We start from the raw sequence: 20,325 nt of genomic DNA on the forward strand, positions 1-20,325 counted from the left end.
TAACATGGTACACCTCGGGCTGTCGTCTCTCTGGGTGCAACTCCGAAGCAGTATGACAGTGGATAGCCTAGATATTCATCATTCTCTGTATTTCCATGAGACATTCTCGTGTAAAACATACAAGTAACTGCCGAAATAAAGGAAACAATATTATGAAGTGTCTTAATAGGGCGTTGGGCCACCATGAGCCATCAGAACATCTTCAATGCACCTTGGCATAGATTCTACTAGTGTCTGGAACTACATTGCAGGGACGCGACAGTTCTTCCACCAGAAATTCCATAATTTGGCGTTTTGTTGATGGTGGTGGAAAATGCCGTCTCAGAATCTCTCTCAAGAATCTCCCATAAGTATTGAATTGGGTTGAGATCTGGTGAATGACACACACACACACACACTTACTTTAAATCACCTATGCTCCTTTGAGACCCCTCTTTCAAATCACAAAAAATCTCTTCTAATCATGGCAAGCAAAAATAATGGTCAGTTGAGCAGTTTTCTACATGACACGAAGCATGATGGGATGTTAATGGCTTAATTAACTCATATATACACTTTCTATCTCATGTACTCAAATGTTTCCTTTATTTTGGTAGTTACATGTATATCTCAATAGCTGGATATCATAGGGGTGCCGATACAGCTGACACACACCATATTACCAAACTTAATTATGACGGATGTTATTTACACACCATCCACTCAAGGCTATGATGATGCGAGTTATTATCCTGCATCCCAAATGACCCTACAGAGTGCACTACTTTTGACAAGAGCCCCATTGGCCCTGGTCAAAAGCAGTGCACTAAGTAGGGAATAGGGTGCAAGTTGGGCTGCAGCCATTGTCTTTGTGTGTTTCATCTGCCACCAGCTGCATCACTGATGAAGAGGGTTTAGATTTTCATCCCACATTAAAAACACCCACTGACACACAATTTATCAAACTATGGACAGGGCTGTATAGGCTGGCTACAGCTGAGGTTATTCTTGAAAATATAGGCCTACGCACACGGGCAGACAAACAGACAGACGACACAGAGGGTTTGTGAGGAGGCGTAGGGATGGAAGAGGGGTAAGGAGTGAGGAGAGTTAGGGAGGAGCAATACCAGCCACCTTAGTACACAAAGTGCAGGGGCAATACCTTCTACGACAAAATAAAAAGTTACAGATTGCAGCTTTAACATGCACTTTTCCAGTGTTTTACTGTTATTTTAACAGACATTTCTTACAGAACATTTTCCCCCAAAAAAAGAGACCGGACACATTGTAATGGATAATTTCTCTCCAGCACGTGGGGGCAGCAGTCCCAAGAGAAGACCCTGCTTCTGCGAGGTGCTGCTCGTTAGCAACTATTTATTTACAATTCACAAAATAATACAGGAAGAAGTTTCACTTTCAATACAGATCAATCCTCTTCCCTAATTTTCATCACAAATTCACCCATCCCCCGTTCTTTCAGTCTTTGGTTTTCCACTCCCAAACATGGCACACGGCAGGAAACACTCCTACATTCAGTTATCTTTTCTCTCTCCAACTCCTTTAAAGGGGAAGTTCAGTATTTTAGGAGCTAGCGGTGGCTAAAGTTGGCTGACGTTTGTAGCGGCTGAAGCATTGATAAGTTTCTTCTGGCCCATAGACTACTTTCAGGATGACGAACCATCTGACAAAGTTGTCAAATAGTGAACTTCCCCTTTAAGTTAACTGTTAACATATTCAAAACGTTGTTCACTACTTGTGTATTCAGTATGTTGTAGTATGTTGTTTCTACCTATATGTTCTATAGGGTGCCGTTCTGGGTGGCAGTTGGTTAGTCTATATGGAGGGGGATATCCTGCCACGTAATCTATTACAAGGATGCAAAATTCCCCTAACTTCTCAAAAATTCCAAGTTTTTCAACAGGTCATTGTTGGGGATTCAGGATGCCCTGCTTTTTTCCTAATGATTACAGGAACATTTCTGGATAAACTGAGAATTTTGAAAAGTTCCCAAAATCTTTCAACCATATTAAGAAAGAACCTATATATTAAATCTTCACTTATCAGGTCGGTTCCAGAACACTTGGCTGAAACTCTACTCCTTTACAGCTAGAATGAGTTCATCTAGGATAGAGTAGTCCTATTCATACCATGTTCTTTTCTGTAATAATATGGCTGCAGAAATGAAGGTTAGGGTACAGCAGGACTTTGTATTTGTGCGTTTGACTCATGGCGGCTGATTCAAAGGCCGTGTGTACGTAGTATATGTTGCTAAAAGTTACCATAGGATCAGTAACTACATGTAAGTTACTATTTAAATGATTAGTTACCATAGGATAAGTAACTACATGTATGTAAGTTACTATTTCAATTATTAGTTTCCACACAACTGTAAATGACTATAAGTGCTAAAAAGCGGTGCGTGTTCAGAAGGTTCCGTCCCAAATGGCACCGTATTCCCTATATAGTGCACTACTTTCGACCAGATCCATATGAGCCGTGATCAAAAGTAGTACACTATATAGGGGCCAAGATGCCATTTGGGACACTACACGCACTCTCAAGGGAAAGGTCTTCTGCTCCCTGTGGGCCCTGGTCAAAAGTAGTGCACTATAAAGGGAATAGGGTGCCATCTGAAACAAAGCCCATAACTCTCAACAGTCTGGTAGACTGGAGGTGTAGTACACTCTCCTACCATCCTCAGAGGTTCTGTTCCAAATGGCACATTATTCTCTATATGGGGTCCTAGCGCTTTGCACCCAATGTTCTAGCGCTTTGCACCCAATGTTCTAGCGCTTTGCACCCAATGTTCTAGCGCTTTGCACCCAATGTTCTAGCGCTTTGCACTCAATGTTCTAGCGCTTTGCACTCAATGTTCTAGCGCTTTGCACCCAATGTTCTAGCGCTTTGCACTCCTATTTATTTCTCTCTTCCTCATTCAGTCAGTCACATCCACACACAGTCAACACCACTGCCTTGATCAACTCCAATGTGTTAAGTTGAATAGTTCAAGTCAAAATACTCATATTCCTCAATGTATACATACAGGCGGAGAAATAAGTTAACACAAGCCAAGTCACCATCTCAAAGATGGAAAAGGCAGTTATTGTTTTAAATAGCGTTGCATGAAACAATTTCTGGTGAATTGAATTCCCATTTCAGACTGCTAGACGTTAATCTAAATATAGTCCAGTGGTAGTAGTGACTACAGATATATCCTTAATGCAGAATCCACTGTCTCCAGTCATCACCCAATACAGATGTGTTCACTTGGTCTACGTCCCCATGACCTCACCTTCCTCCCAAAGTGTGCCCTTGGGACCAAAGTGATCCCTTCACTGATTTGAAAGGAAATGACTGGTATAATGAATATGGTGGAAACTCTGACTAGCCCATGCCTCCACCAACCCAATGCTATTAGATTAGTGGGAAGTAGTGAACGAGTGCACATTTGCAGGAGAAAGTAGATATTATTGGGACTCTTTTAGATCTGTCCATAAAGTCAATGGAGGGAGGACGAGACTCAAAGCCCCCTAGTGGTTATAGTAGGGAAATGCAGAAATATAATTCTAAAAATATATACAGTAACTGGACAGTTTATTAGGTATATCAGCTCATTCACCAAAATTGATCGCTCCTACAGACAGTGAGTAACGTGGCTGTGGCTTGCTATATAAAGCAGGCAGACAGGCATTCAGTTACTGTTCCATTGAAAGTTAGAATAGGCAAAACGAGGGACCTAAGCGACGTTGAGCGTGGTATGATTGTTGGTGCCAGATACGCCAGATCCAGTATCTCAGAAACGTCTGCCCTCCTGGGCTTTTCACGCACGACAGTCTAGGGTTTACCGAGAATGGCGCGACAACCAAAAAACGTCCAGTCAGTGGCAGTCCCGTGGGCGAAAACAGCTCGTTGATGAGAGGTCAAAGGAGAACGGCAAGAATGGTGCAAGGTAACAGGCGGGCCACAAACAGACAAATAACGGAGCAGTACAACAGTGGTGTGCAGAACATCATCTCAGAACACACAACTCGTCCCTCCTTGTCACAGATGGGCTATTGCAGCAGACGACCACACCGGGCTCCACTCCGATTAGCTAAAAACAACAGGAAGCAGCTCCAGTGGGCACACGATCAACAACACTGGAACAACATCGCCTGGTCTGACAAATCCCGGTTCCTTTTGCGTCAAGCTAATGGCAGAGTCAGGATTTGGCATAAGCAGCATGGACTCAGTCCATGGACTCATCCTGCCTGGTGTCAACGGTACAGGCTGGTGGTGGTGGTGTACTGGTGTGGGGAATGTTTCCTGGCACACCTTAGGTCCCTTGATACCAATTGAGAAAAGAACGTTTCCGACACCTTGTAGAATCCATGCCCCAAAGAATTCAGGCTGTTCTGGAGGCAAAGGGAGTCCGACCCGGTACTAGATGGGTGTACCTAATAAACTGTCCAGTGAGTGTATATTTGAATTAAAGTGCCATGTACAGTATGTCTATAATAAACTATGTGAAAGATGGGGACTTGTTCTCCTATGTGAGGGGATAAGAGGTCAGGTGTAGATGGGACACAGCTTTTGACAACAAAAAACAAAACTTCACTTTTGCTAACCCTTACACTTTTCCTAACCTTAACCTAATTCTCCTAAACTGCTACGACAATTCTCCTAACCTGCGGCGTAAGGTGAATTTTGACAAAAGCTGTATCTCTTCTAGTCAAAAACACTAGGGGGGGGGGCTTTTATTTCCTGGTTAGTTTAGAAGGTCAGAGGTCAAATGGTCAGAGGTGGGGTTACTGTGGGGTGGTTATAGAGTTAGATAGAGGGGGAACTTGGCCCAAAGATAGGAGCTGAGCCCTCTAGTACATCTCTATGGACGTGGGTTCCTTGGGGGACATTTTGAGTGAAGGTCATATCTCCCTCTCTACTTCTCTCCGTCTCGGTGGTGCAGCCTTCTCTCGTACTGACGCTTGGTGATGACGTATTTGAAGAACTCGTAGACGGACCAGCTGATGGCGGTGGAGGGCATCTGATAGATGATCCTGGCCTGGACGCCCTTAAAGAATGCCGCCCCACCCCCCATCCTGTACACAGTCCGGAACGCCTCCCCTAACCCCGAGATGTGGCGCCCCCCAGTGGCCGACGCCGTCCCTACACTTGCTCCAACCCCCAGCGCTCCTGGGACCTCGGCATGGACCGCTAGGGCCTCCTGGGTGTTGAGGAGGGTCTTACAGACGTCCAGCGGGGTGGTGGCGGCGGCGGCAATGGCCCCGGCAAGCGCCCCGGAGATGACGTGAGAGGAGGGGTTGTACTGTCTGTGGGGGTTGAGCAGCTCCTGGAGGTACTCGTAGGTCATGAAGTGGAGAGCCTGGAAGGGGACGTTCATGGTCAGCTGGGTGGTGTAGGAGCGGTAGAAGGCCCCGGGGCCCTCGCGCCTCCAGATGGAACCCACGCAGTCAGACACGCCGCGGTACGGGGAGTTGTACATCTGCATACGCTGCTTCACCACTAGGGGGGAGAGAGAGAGAGAGAGAGAGACGGTTTAGAAAGAAAAAGGAACAGAACAGATGTTGAAAACACACTGAAGCTTTTAAAGTACACAACCAGACAGAGAGGAAGGTCAGCCTAGAGGAAGAGGAAGAAAGAACAGGTGATGGCAGGACAGAGAAGAAAATAATAGTGGAAAGGAAAAGAGTACCACATCTAGTCAAAACAGAGATATTAGGCTTTTAATGAGGGATACAGTTGGGACACACCATCAAGGGATTCCCCACTGCAGCCAATCAGAATGAGATGAAACCAGTCTCTAAAGGAAACGCTACTTAGGAAAGTAAAAGGAAAGGAAATGGGGCTTATGGAATTCAGAACACCAGAAAGTTCAAAGCGTCCAATCCCGTCCCTAGTGACCCAGCCGGTGGACCAATGGCACAGCTGGCTGGCACACCTGGGCCCGGTCAGGTTGCTATGGAAACACCAATCACCATGGCCAGATGCGAGTGAGCCAACGGATGTTAACCTCTTGGGGCTAGGTGGGACGCTAGCGTGCCACCCGTGGTGCACTCCATCAACAGCAGGTGCATTTCAAGAGCGGCAAATTTGAATCCAAATAAATGTCAAAATTCAAATTTTTCAAAAATACAACTATGTTACACCATTTGAAAGATAAACATCTCCTTAATCTAACCACGTTTTACGATTTCAAAAAGGTTTTACGGCGAAAGCATAAATTTAGAGTATGTTAGGACAGTACATTTACAAGAGTTGTGTGTAATGTTTTGTCAAGTCAAAGACAGGGTCACCAAAACCATAAAACCAGCTAAAATGATACACTAACCTTTTACAATCTCCATCAGATGACACTCCTAGGACATTATGTTAGACAATGCATGCATTTTTAGTTCTATCAAGTTGATATTTATATCCAAAAACAGCGTTTTACTATGGCATTGATGTTGAGGAAATCGTTTCCCTCCAATAACCGGCAGTCAAGTCAGCGTCACAAATTAAATAATTAAAATTAGAAAACATTGGTAAAATATTATATTGTCATTTAAAGAATTATAGATTTACATCTTTTGAACGCAATCAACTTGCCAGATTTAAAAATAACCTTACTGGGAAATCACACTTTGCAATAATCTGAGCACTGTGCCCAGAAAAATACGCGTTGCGATACAGACTAGACGTCATGTTGGGGAGATCTAAAATCGAAAATACTATGTAAATAATCCATTACCTTTGATTCTCTTCATCAGATGTCACTTCCAGGTATCACAGGTCCATAACGAATGTAGTTTTGTTCAAAAAAGCTCATCATTTATGTCCAAAAATCTCCGTCTCGTTAGCACATGATGTAAGCCAGCCGGACTTCTCGTCATGAACGAGGGGAAAAAATATATTTCCGTTCGTTCAAACATGTCAAACGTTGTATAGCATAAATCATTAGGGCCTTTTTTAACCAGAACATGAATAATATTCAAGGTGGACGAATGCATAGTCTTTTATAACGTATTGGAACGAGGGTACCCAACATGAAGTAGCGCGCCAGGTGTCTAATGGGACATCACCGTTCCATGGCTCTTGTTCGGTCAGATCTCCCTCCAGAAGACTCAAAACACTTTGTAAAGGCTGGTGACATCTAGTGGAAGCAATAGGAAGTGCCAAAATATTCCTAAACCCCTGTGTTTTTCAATGGGATAGGTTTAAAGTCAATACAACACATCAGGTATCCACTTCCTGTCAGAAAATGTCTCAGGGTTTTGCCTGCCAAATGAGTTCTGTTATACTCACAGACACCATTCAAACAGTTTTGGAAACTTTAGAGTGTTTTCTATCCATATATAATAAGTATATGCATATTCTAGTTACTGGGTAGGATTAGTAACCAGATTAAATCGGGTACATTTTTTTTATCCAGACGTGCAAATGCTGCCCCCTAGACCCAACAGGTTAATGCTATAGAGCTATACACTTGAGGGAGCAGGATGTAAACACACACCTGAAAACCAGTTGACTGATGACACTCACAGATGTGTATTCCGATGCGCCTTTAGTTAGATGATGCTAATCCTCAACACTGATCTAAGGCCAGTTTTACTTTTCCTGCCCTAAAGGTCAAGGATAGGATATGACTAATGTAAGCTGATCCTATATCTGTGCCTACTAGCAACTTCTACCCAGGTGCTGCTCCTAATGGTCCAGTCTCAGAGCTCCCCCTAGTGTCCTGTAGCAGTATATAAAGAGTTGTGGGGATGTGCTAGAAATCCTCAGAGAAGGGATTAGTGTTCTATTAATGTATCAGGGAGTCTGACGCTGCAGATATCTACAGTGTGTATCAGGTGACATCACTGTCGTGCGCGCACACACACACGGTCGCATTTAGCTTTCAGAACTCCGCATTTTCAAAACGCACACCATCAAAAAACCTGCGTCTTAAACCATTTCACCTGTGTTTTATATCGAAAGTCAGTTTTTTTTGTTTTAATAGAGCGCGCAACTCTAGTTTTTCATCACACAAAATACATAACTGCAACACATTCGACAGAAAATCGCTTTCATCAGATGACAGAAGTGCAACGTTATTTGGCTAGCAGCCACAAGTAAATTAGCTTACAATAAAAAAAGTGTTTTCATATATTTCTGTTTATCAAAAACCAGGTTTCCATCCAACCTTTTTATGTCCGATAAAACATTTCACGACAGGCCTGTTGGAAACAGCATGTCCGTAACCGCTCCAAACGTTGATAAAACCCGCTAGACAAGGTGGAATCTTTGTGTCTGTAGAATGACTTATGCCAGAAATGGTGATGGAAACGCTTATGTGCAGATATTGATATAATAACCATCATATTGAAGTAAACGTGGAGTAACGTGATGACATGTGTGGTCCTCCCACTAAGACTCGTTAGGACAGCATGCAGTTTATCAGGCTACAGATGAAATAAGTTACGATGAACTTCACAGGGTGGGGAAAGTGCACGATGATGAGCTTGATGCGCTTTTCCAATATTTTCTTTAACCTTTATTTTATCAGAGTCATACTGAGACCAAGGTCTGTTTAACCGATGTGCCTTGAATTACAGAAAAAAACATGAATATAGATACAAAATGCAAGTAGAAAGAACATGGTCATAAAAAACAAACACATTCATCATTAATTAGGTCCTCAATCAGCTTTCTGAATGGCCATAGAGGCACCAGAACATCACATTCAACAACACTTTGAAGATTGCACCTCATTTGTGGAACAAAAAACTAAAAGCTGATTTACCGAACTCTGTAGAGACCAAAGGAATTTCCAGAGTTAATTAACCATCCCTGAGACTGGGTGTGGTAACACGCATGTCTAAAGTTTAGTGAAGATGTTAGGTACAGTGGGGACTTTTTGTGAAAGGGCTTTAGAAATGAATAAACATAGCAATGTATCAACCTACGCGACATCAGAAGAATGCAGTGACGAGCACTAAAATTGTCACCCGTAATAAAGCTCAGTGCGCTATGACAAATGGCATCTAACGGCTTTAATGAAGTGGCAGCTGCGTTCATACAGATGTCGTCGCCATAGGCTACGACCGATAGGAACGTCGACTGAATAACCTGCTTTCTGCTATTTAGCAAGAGGCAGGACCTACTTCTACAGAAGACCATATTTATTCTCAGCTTTTTTTACTACTCAATATGCTTTTTAAAAAGACAGCTTTTCATCTATCCAGAGCCCAGATATTTGTAAGCAGGGACACAATCAATATGGACACCATCCAAAATACATGCTTAAATCAGAGCTATTTTTTTTTTTACATGTGCTCCAGAGAACAACATGTGCTTAGTTTGACCTGCATTCAATACTAATTTCAGGTCAATAAAGTTTCTGTAATACAATGACGGCAGACTGTAGTTCAGATAGCGGCTGGTCAACCGTAGAGGAAATCGCATAAACAACCATATTACCGGCATACAAGTGCAGGTTACAGGTTTTTTTTTAACAGACACGTAGATATTGCTAATGTAAACAGTAAAAAGTACAGGGCCCAGAATCGACCCCTGCGGGACACCTTTTGGAATACTCAGGAAAACTGATACACATTGAGTTCTATCTGTTAAGTAATTTTTAAACCAGTTACAAGCAGGCTGGTCTAGGCCAATTGAGGAAAGCCTCCGAATTGGCAGTGAGTGATCAACAGTATCGAAAGCCTTTGAAAGGTCAATGAAGAGGGCAGCACAATGTTGCCTTTTAGCCATAGAGTTAACCACATCAAGGAGGGATGCAGCAGAGATAGTGCTATGACCTGGTCTATAACCAGACTGATGTACATTTAGAATACATTTCAAAGATAAGAAAGAGCTTTTCTGAGAATGAATCAAGGATTGTAATAGTTTAGCTTGGCAAGACAGTTCAGATACAGCACAATCATTATTTAGGTCACAAGGACATAGCGGGGGTCTTATTCTGGTGACATGATGATCGATGCTTGGCTGCCTTTTGACAAATTAAAATAATCTTGCTATTTTGTCCAAAATAATCTCATCATCTAGGCTAGAGCCCTGCACGGGAATGAATAATTTTCAGCCCAAGCCCAAGCCCTAGCCAGGCCCGCTTGCTTCTGCCAAATGTAAGGCCCGGCCTCGCCCTGCCCGAAATCAGAAATAACTCTGTTAGGAAATCCATAAACTGCTCCTCTCTGTCTGTCATTCACTCCCTGCGCACAGCTCGCTCTGCATGCACTCCGCGCATGGCGGCGCCGAGTATCCATAGCAACTGCTCCGCTTGGGCTGCTCTTTTTTTATTTTATTTTTTTATTTTTTTAAAGTTTGCACAAATCTTTATTTAACTTGCTGTAAATAACAGTAACATGCAAAACATAAACATAACATAACATAACAGCCAGAGGGAATCCAAAGAAATGAAAAAAAAAAAAAACCTATTATATCAAATCAAATACAGACATATAATCGAATACATTTTTTTGACATTTTTTTGACATATTGTTTTGTATACGTTTTAAAGATTCTACGTACTGTTCCAAATCAGATAAAAAAATTAAGAAAAGGGCCTTTTTCTTCATAAATTTTGATTTATGGATAAAAGATTTTCCTAATAAAATAAAGAGATTTATGACATACTCACGTTCAATTGTGGAATCAGTGTAGTAAAATAATATGTCAAACTTAGTAATATCAATGGTTGTATGCAATTTGCGGCTAAGATATAGTTTTACATCAGTCCAAAACACTTCACTATATAAACAATTACAGAATAAGTGTTCAATAGATTCAGTTTCTAGTTCACAAAAACTGCATTCACTGGTAACGTCAAATATATATTTAGAAATCAAGCTATTACACGGAATGCGTCGCTATTTCTGGAATATTATACCTCATTTTGTTTTTCAGAAATTCGGCGGGCTTAATTTTTTACTACAATGTCCACAGCCTTTAATCCGCAACAAGTCAATTTGATGGAAACATCTCTGGTGGGAAAATGTGCCTATTGTTTTTAAGCAGATTTTAGATGATTCACATGAAAATCTGTCGCCAGTTGGAGGGAATTCTAGCTAGTGAAAGAATGTAGCAGCTACATTTCCCAAGGTTTTGCTTAAAGTTAATCTTGCATTTTAACTTTCTACCGGAGAAAAATGACAGAGGAAATGACCGGAGAATGGTATCCTACACATCAGTCAGAGCGCTGTCTGGTGATCCAATGACAAGAGACGATATATTATTTCATCAGGGTGAAGTGCAACTGAAGCATGAAACTACTCCTTTTACATTCATGATTTGGACCAGAATTTACAAAAAGCAATTTAGATCTGCGTTTGCAAAACACAGCAAGATATTTATTTAGCGTTTTATCTTCCCTTTTCTGCATGAAAAATAATCCTGCGTTAACCCGACCCCTGCACACACACACACAGTATGCACACACACACACAGTATGCACACACACACACACACACAGTATGCACACACACACACACACACAGTATGCACACACACACAGTATGCACACACACACACACAAAGTATGCACACACACACACACAAAGTATGCACACGCGCACAAAGTATGCACGCGCACAAAGTATGCACGCGCACACACACAAAGTATGCACGCGCACAAAGTATGCACGCGCACACACACACACAAAGTATGCACGCGCACACACACACAAAGTATGCACGCGCACACACACACAAAGTATGCACGCGCACACACACACAAAGTATGCACGCGCACACACACACAAAGTATGCACGCGCACACACACACAAAGTATGCACGCGCACACACAAAGTATGCACGCGCACACACAAAGTATGCACGCGCACACACAAAGTATGCACGCGCACACACACACAAAGTATGCACGCGCACACACACACAAAGTATGCACGCGCACACACACACAAAGTATGCACGCGCACACACACACAAAGTATGCACGCGCACACACACAAAGTATGCACGCGCACACACACAAAGTATGCGCACACACACAAAGTATGCGCGCACACACACAAAGTATGCGCGCACACACACAAAGTATGCACACACACACACAAAGTATGCACACACACACAAAGTATGCACACACACACAAAGTATGCACACACAAAGTATGCACGCACAAAGTATGCACGCACACACACACACAAAGTATGCACGCGCACACACACACAAAGTATGCACGCGCACACACACACAAAGTATGCACGCGCACACACACACAAAGTATGCACGCGCACACACACACAAAGTATGCACGCGCACACAGACACAGTATGCACGCGCACACAGACACAGTATGCACGCGCACACAGACACAGTATGCACGCGCACACAGACACAGTATGCACGCGCACACACAAAGTATGCACGCACACACAAAGTATGCACGCACACACACACACACAAAGTATGCACGCGCACACAGACACAGTATGCACGCGCACACAGACACAGTATGCACGCGCACACAGACACAGTATGCACACACACACACAAAGTATGCACGCACACACACACAAAGTATGCACGCACACACACACACAAAGTATGCACGCGCACACACACACACAAAGTATGCACGCGCACACACACACAAAGTATGCACGCGCACACACACACAAAGTATGCACGCGCACACACACACAAAGTATGCACGCGCACACACACACAAAGTATGCACGCGCACACACACACAAAGTATGCACGCGCACACACACACAAAGTATGCACGCGCACACACACAAAGTATGCACGCGCACACACACAAAGTATGCACGCGCACACACACAAAGTATGCACGCGCACACACAAAGTATGCACGCGCACACACACAAAGTATGCACGCGCACACACACAAAGTATGCACGCACACACACACAAAGTATGCACGCGCACACACACAAAGTATGCACGCGCACACACACAAAGTATGCACGCGCACACACACAAAGTATGCACGCGCACACACACAAAGTATGCACGCGCACACACAAAGTATGCACACAGTTTTACCTTCTGCTGGGTTCATGATTGCATCATGGAGTACAGTGGCCATGCAGCCTGCCATTCCTGTTAGAAAGAGACAGCAGAGAGATGGTTGGTTACCAGTGCAGTAAGCCAAAAACACATAGCAGTGGATGCTGCAACTTTCCTTCATACTTTTCCTTAATTTGTCGGTCTCTCAGTGACCGTTGGTCAAATTAGCAACATTGCTAATACCTCTAAGGTACAGTATGTATGCACATGTCAATGTCTCAGTGAATGTGTGGCTGTAACACCGTACCATTAGCAAAGTGGCTGTTAGCTCCCGGGTGGACCACGTTGCTGAGTGAGAACTTGAGTTTCTCATAACAGGCGAAGTACAGAGCATGGGCTGGCCCCGCCCCTATCGCCATGACGTTCAGCCCCCTCACAGGTCGCCACACCCCCTCGGTACGCACGATCTGACGTAGCGCGTCCATCACATTACGGTAACGTGCCCCCGGCTGGGGCTGCAGGCTCTGCATCCGCGTCTGGAGAGAGAGAGGGAGGGAGGGAAGACAAGGAGGGATAAAGGGGGAGGAGAGGGACAGAAAGAATGTAGAAGAGGGGGCGGGAGAAACGAGAGGAAAGGGCATCAATGCATGGTCAATCAACTCTTTCAAAGTTCAGCTAATCAGTGGGTCAACTGATATGTGAAAAGTAAGAGTGCAGTAACAGTGCAGTTCACCAGGTCCAATACACTAGACGTTTCTCTGTATAGCCTAGCAGTATGTTCGTGTTTACTGGCTCAAAGTCAGTTAGGTAGACGCATCACAATGCCAAGACATAATAACTAGGCCTGAGGCTACTGGGTTCCACCCTTCCTCTGTCAACAGGGCACCAGTCACTGTCACAACAGAATAATGCTCTGTATGGGAAGGATGGAGAAATAACCAAACTTCTGAGATTGTGTCAAGAGTAGAATAGCCTCCTTTATCCAATCACAGAGGACACCAAGATGGAAGGGTGGGGAAATGACTTCTGGAGGACAGGGATGGAAATTCCCACTCATGACTACACACACACTTCTGGGAAACGGAAAGTCAGAATGAATGTGGAGAAACAGTGTTTTGTTGTCATATACACACACATACATACATACATACATACATACATACATACATACATACATACATATACACACATATACACACACATTTTTTTTTTATTACACAAGACCCTAAAAGACTGCCCCAACTTTCATTGTTTCAAGTGGGGTTTTTCACAACGACAGATAGCACAGGCCTTACATTTTAAAGGCCATTTCGGCACCTCACCAATTCTAAGAACCAATACAAGTGTTAGATAGACCTCAACACCAGTCTGTCCTTGGCATCCCACTCCAACCCCTGTTACTAGAAACACTGAGCTAACAGTCAACACCATCTCTACACAATCACACGTACTACCATGTTTATTTCCATTTTACTGCCCAGTTCGTTTTCACATGCGGCGTCATCTACGCCCTGTGGAAGTTGCAGTGCACACACACGTGCTATGTTTGCGTTGTGTCTACAGCAACAACGGTACTTTCATCCCCCACTCCTCTCCTCTTCAGGAAATGTAAACATCAGAACTCACCTGGTTGCATAACGTTGATTTGAGCAGACTTAGCATTACCATGGTATAGACAGACACCTGAGAGTCCAGCTTCAGGGGGAAATGAAAGGATAGGGGTTAACCTAACACCGCTGAATCCCCTGGGAAAGTCCCCCCTTTCTGAATTATTTCTTGCCCTCTCTCTTTCCCGTCCTTCTCGTCTCTCCATTATATTGAGAAGCCCTAGATTTGCAGTCCAGACAGGCCACAGCCCGTGCAGCAACAGAGTGACACCAGAGTGACACCAGAGTACAGTACACAGGATGGGGAAACCAGCTCAACATATTAGTGGTCTCCTCTCCTGTATGAGAACGGTTGTATCCCAAATGTCACCCTGTCGCATAGCCTATATTTCACTACCTCTGACTGGAGACCTACTGTAAGGGCCTTGGTCAAGTAGTGCACTATAGAAGGAATATGGTGCCATTTGGGATGCACAAAAACGGTTTGGCCTCGTCTTGTGAGGAAAGTCATGGTTGTCGTGTTTGTCGTGTTGGTTTATACTCAACTCAAGCGCTCACGGCCGTTATAACACCCGCCGTCACGGCCGTTATAACACCCGCCGTCACGGCCGTTATAAAAACACTCGTTACCATGGTTTGCTGTCAAGTGTTTTGGGGCTATGATCCTCATGGCTTGGCAACTGCCAGTCCTCTTCGCTGTCACAGTGACCTCAATATAAAACAGTCTCATCAGATCCAATACCACATTTATAAGCTACTAGCATCGTCCATTAATTCATACCAAGAATGATTGTTAATCACTTAAAGGTCTAGTGTGATCACGCCTCCAGCTGGCAGTGCATTACAGTACATCCCCATTGGCAGCTTTCTGAAATAGTTTCTGTACTGTAGCTGAATGGGCCTAAGTGGAAATCATGCAACTACACCGATGCCAGGCTCAGGTCAACCGGCGTTACGGCACCCACAGGCCGGCGTTACGGCACCCACAGGCCGGCGTTACGGCACCCACAGGCCGGCGTTACGGCACCCACAGGCCGGCGTTACGGCACCCACAGGCCGGCGTTACGGCACCCACAGGCCAACTGGTACGGTGCCAAGCTAGATAACTTCTAGCTAAAGATCAGGCCCTTTAGAAGTCCTGGGTCGTATTCAACAGGAACCAAACGGGCGGACAGTGGAGAGAAACGGCTCGTCAGCTCAGAACAGGGTGAGTGTGTCCTAAATGGCACCCACAGGCCAGTGTTACAGCACCCTGTACCCTGAATAGTGCACTACTTTTGAAGGAATAGGAATACGCTGCCATTTGAGACAGAGAGACAGTGACACACCTTGTAAAAGGTCCCAGCAGCAACGAGGAAATGGTTATTTTGAAAATCTATGGAGGAAACAGCGAGACAGAGGAAGGAAGGAGCGCCAACACAAGTTCCTTTATTTACCCATGAGTGACGTCTGTCAGAGTACCGTTTCAACAAGGCAGGACTCTGGGCTAGGAAAATAAACCAGATCAAATGAGGAAGTAGTAGTCTAACTAGCCCATGACCACCATTATCAGCCTTACAACAACCCAATGACTTGAGACATGTCCCTAGTAAATGAGTGACAGGCAAGTGTGCAACAGTCAAGATTGATTCTGAAAAGGTCAGAACAGTGAAAATACAGTGCCTTGCCTTCAGACAGTATTCACACCCCTTGACTTTTTCTTGTACTACAGCCTCAACTTAAATTGGATTCAAATTTAGATTGTGTCACTGGCCTACACACAATATGCTGAAATGTCAAGTCAATAAGTATTCAAACCCTTTGTTAAGGCAAGCCAAAATACATTAAGGAGTAAAAATGTGCTTAAGTCATATAATAAGTTACATGGACTTAAACATGTGCAATAATAGTGTTTAACGTGATTTCTGAAAGACTACCTCATCTCTGTACCCCACACATACAGGTAATTGTAAGGTCCCTCAGTCAAGCAGTGAATTTCAAACACTGATTCAACTACAAAAGAACAGGGAGGTTTTCCAATGCCTCGCAAAGAAGGGCACCCATTGGTAGATGGGTAAAAAAAACCAAAAAAAAAACAGACATTGAATATCCCTTTGAGCATGGTGAAGTTATTAATTACACTTTGGATGGTGTATCAATACACCCAGTAACTACAAAGATACTTCCTTCTCAGTTGCCGGAGACAAAGGAAACCGCTCAGGGATTTCACCATGAGGCCAACGGTGACTTTAAAACAGGTGCAGAATTTAACGGCTGCGATAGAAGAAAACTGAAGATGGATCAACAAACTTGTAGTTACTCCACAATACTAACCTAAATGACAGAGTGAAAAGAAGGATGCCTATACAGAATTAAAAACTATCCAAAACATGCATCCTGTTTGCAACAAGGCATTAAAGTAAAACTCCCCAAAAATGTGGTAATGAAATTAACTGTATGTCCTAATATAAAGCGTTAAGTTTGGGGCAAATCCATCACAACACATACCTCACTGAGTACCACTTAATATTTTCAAGCATGGTGGTGGCTACATCATGTTATGGGTATGCTTGTCATTGGCAAGGAATAGGGAGTTTTTGGGGGGATAAAACTAAAGCTGAATAGAGCTAAGCACAAGCAAAAACCTATAGGAAAACCCTATTCAGTCTGCTGAGAGACAAATTCACCTTTCAGCAGGACAATAACCTAAAGCACAAGGCCAAATATACACTGGAGTTGCTTACCAATATGATATAGAATGTTCCTGAGTGGCCTAGTTACAGTTTTGACTTAAAAATAATCTTGAAAATCTAAGGCAAGACCTGAAAATGGCTGTCTAGCAATGATAAACCACCAATTTGACTGAGCTGGAGAATTTTTTAAATAATACATGCTCTTAGAGACTTACCCAGAAAGACACACAGATATAGTTACAGCCAAATGTCACTAACATTTATTGACTCAGTGGTGTGACTACTTATGTAAATGAGCTATTTATGCATTTCATTTTCAATAAATTTGCAAACATCTCTAAGAACCTGTTTCACTTTGTCAATATGGGGTATTGTGTGTAGATGGGTGAGAATAAAGTAATTAAATCAATTTGGAATTCAGTCTAACAACAAAATGTGGAATAAGCCAAGGGGTATGAATTCTTCCTGAAGGCACTGTACATGACGGGACTTATGGTTGGCCAGGGCTCCAAAGCTTTCAGCCATTAATAACTGATTTAAGGCAGACTGCCCAGGGCCAAAAGCAGAGACCATGGTTGTACAGGACAGGGGTATTCTAGACCAAAGGGTATGTATGGGTGTACCATGGTTGTACAGGACAGGGGTATTCTAGACCAAAGGGTATGTATGGGTGTACCATGGTTGTACAGGACAGGGGTGGAAGCTTCAAGCCCGTGGAAGTCAGACTCTTACAGGATTCTTTATTAAAGGGCCAGTGCAGTCAAAATATTTTATTTCCCTGTGTTTTACATCATATTGTATAGCAGCTGATGAAACTAACACCATAAAAAACAAAGTTATTTTGTGATAGTTGCTGGTTGAAAATACAATATAGCATTAGAATGTACAGTACCAGAGGCCACCAAAGTAGGTAAAATAAAAAGCTTAGCACCCCCAGCCCGTGGGAGCCTGCCTTGCTACTTTTTCTATTTGGCTGGCTACTCCATGTTCTTTCTGAAAACACACGGTATTCTAGACCAAAGGGTCTATTATGATAGTATGGGGCAGGATTATAAAGTAACAGAGGTTATAGGTGTTCAGTTGAGATTCTCATTCTCACCCTACGACCTATTAATCTGTCCAGGTGGTGAGAGGTCAGGGGTGAGGACAACCAACAGGTGCCAAACCCGGTTTAAACTCAAACTAGTTGGATCAGTCAGTGGCTGGACAAAGTTCAGATACACAACCTAGCTATGCAAATAGGGCACAGGATGAACCAAAAACTCCATGTTGAGTTGAGAATCAAATGTATCTATTTTATAGAATGGATACCATTATCTGCAGTTCTGTTTCAGTGAACCCTCCAACGGTAATAACTCAGGGAAAAACTTTAATCATGTGCAACAACAGCAGCTCTGCTGACATCAGTGAGTAGACAGAGGAGTCTATTGAGTGTCTCCAATCCAGGGCCTTGTGACCAACATACACTTTAACCAACACTAACCAAATACTTTCACCTTTCCAGAGGATTATGAAACAAAGTGGTGATTATGCAATGATCTAGCCTAGCTGGCTACAAATATGGATTTGATGACAGCCATAACAACCGTATGTGCCTTTATAGTATTAGCTAGTGTTACTGCTCCAAAACAAACCTGTGTCATATAGTTAGATAGACAAGCTTCAATGCATTATAGTCGGGAGATTAGGGATGTATACAGTGTGAGGCAAGTATGTACAACTAACTAGGCCCTACATAGGTACATAAGAGCACTTCGTGTGATACTTGGTTAGGTAGCTAACGTTTCATTACACACTTCTCAATGTACATATTTGCGACGTAACCTGGCTGGCTCCTCTCTTGTGCTAGCGCGCTGTCGGTCAGCTAACATTAGGAAGTTAGTTAACGCGGGTAATTATTAACCTTGGTTTAAAAGTACGACTACATTGAAAAATAACAAACTAGCAGCCTAAATCATTATTTTTGCGAAATGTCACTTTCACCGTCGCTAGTTAGCAACCTACTCGAGCTCAGGCTTGGGCCTACCAACGGAATTTGTGTCAACAACGGCTGAGATTCTGAATAACACGATTAGCTAACAAACAGTTAGCAATTTAAACAACTACTGGTGGCTCTTCTGACAACGTACATGTCACTGGGGGATGTGTATGTGTGTTATTTTAGCAACACTTGTGTGCAGACGTGATGCATCTACATAATTAGTTAACTATTCCTCCCCTCTTTCCATTCTGAAATAATTGGGAACAGCTAGCTAGCCTCAGACACCGGTAACTGACGTTACAAGCTTAGCTACACAATTGCAATCAAGCGCCTGGCTAAAGGCTAATTTTTCATGTTGACTAGTTAGCCAACATGTCATTAAGTAATTCGTTTTTTATTTAACCTTTGTTCTTTTACCTTAACACAGTCGATGGGATACATTAGGCAGTGTTCCATGATGCCAGCCACGGCGCCAGCTAACATGTGTGTACTGGTGGCTACACCCTGGGGGAGCCCCTCGTAGTCTATTTCGGTCTCCGTAGCAGACACCGTGGGCTCTGGGGCTGCTCGAAGTTGCAACACCGCAGCAAAGTCCGGTTCCGCTGTTAACCGTGGCGGTGACAGACCACCAACAAACCCCTCCGTAGCATCCAAAATCCTCCCGCCGAGCCATCGAATGTCTGCCCCTGTAGCTCCAGCAGTAACCCCGGCATCGACGCTTGGTGTGTCCACCCGCCTGGACACGAAACCATTCGCTTCCATGCAGAGACGATATAGTTAAATCCAAGTTGCGCGGTTATTCCTCGGTGCTTCCTCTTCTCAAAGTCGACACTTTCGCCGCCAATCTCTTGTGGGTTGTCGAGGGTAGCTCCAGCCGAGAACGGGCCCCACCAGACCAACACTGTGACTCAAGGGGAGGCTAAAGTCGGCAAGGGGAATAATGCACTTGGCGGACTGGAGAGGGCTTGTCAGTGAGTCACTCCGGAAACGGTTACATGATTGTGTACTTCATCAGTCAATCCTTATGAAATATGGGATGAATCCCAGCGATTGGCTGATTTGCCGTGTAATTATTCATAAAATAAGGCGGGAATAGACCAAAGGGGAGGG

The 20,325-nt window shown here is 43.7% G+C and overlaps 1 protein-coding gene across 1 annotated transcript; it reads right to left on the bottom strand.

Moving 5' to 3' along the window:
• Positions 1–1,169: 1,169 nt before the first annotated feature.
• On the bottom strand, positions 1,170–20,181 carry LOC106564369 (mitoferrin-2). Its single transcript, XM_045690934.2, has 4 exons — positions 19,633–20,181; positions 13,263–13,491; positions 12,992–13,048; positions 1,170–5,481 (listed from the first exon to the last, which is right to left on the bottom strand). The coding sequence occupies exons 1-4, from the start codon at positions 19,975–19,977 to the stop codon at positions 4,898–4,900; spliced, it is 1,215 nt and encodes a 404-aa protein (XP_045546890.1). The 5' UTR covers positions 19,978–20,181; the 3' UTR covers positions 1,170–4,897.
• Between the last annotated feature and the right edge of the window lie 144 nt (positions 20,182–20,325).

Source organism: Salmo salar, chromosome 12 (assembly GCF_965601325.2).
Source record: "Salmo salar chromosome 12, fSalSal1, whole genome shotgun sequence".
Lineage (NCBI taxonomy): Eukaryota > Metazoa > Chordata > Actinopteri > Salmoniformes > Salmonidae > Salmo > Salmo salar.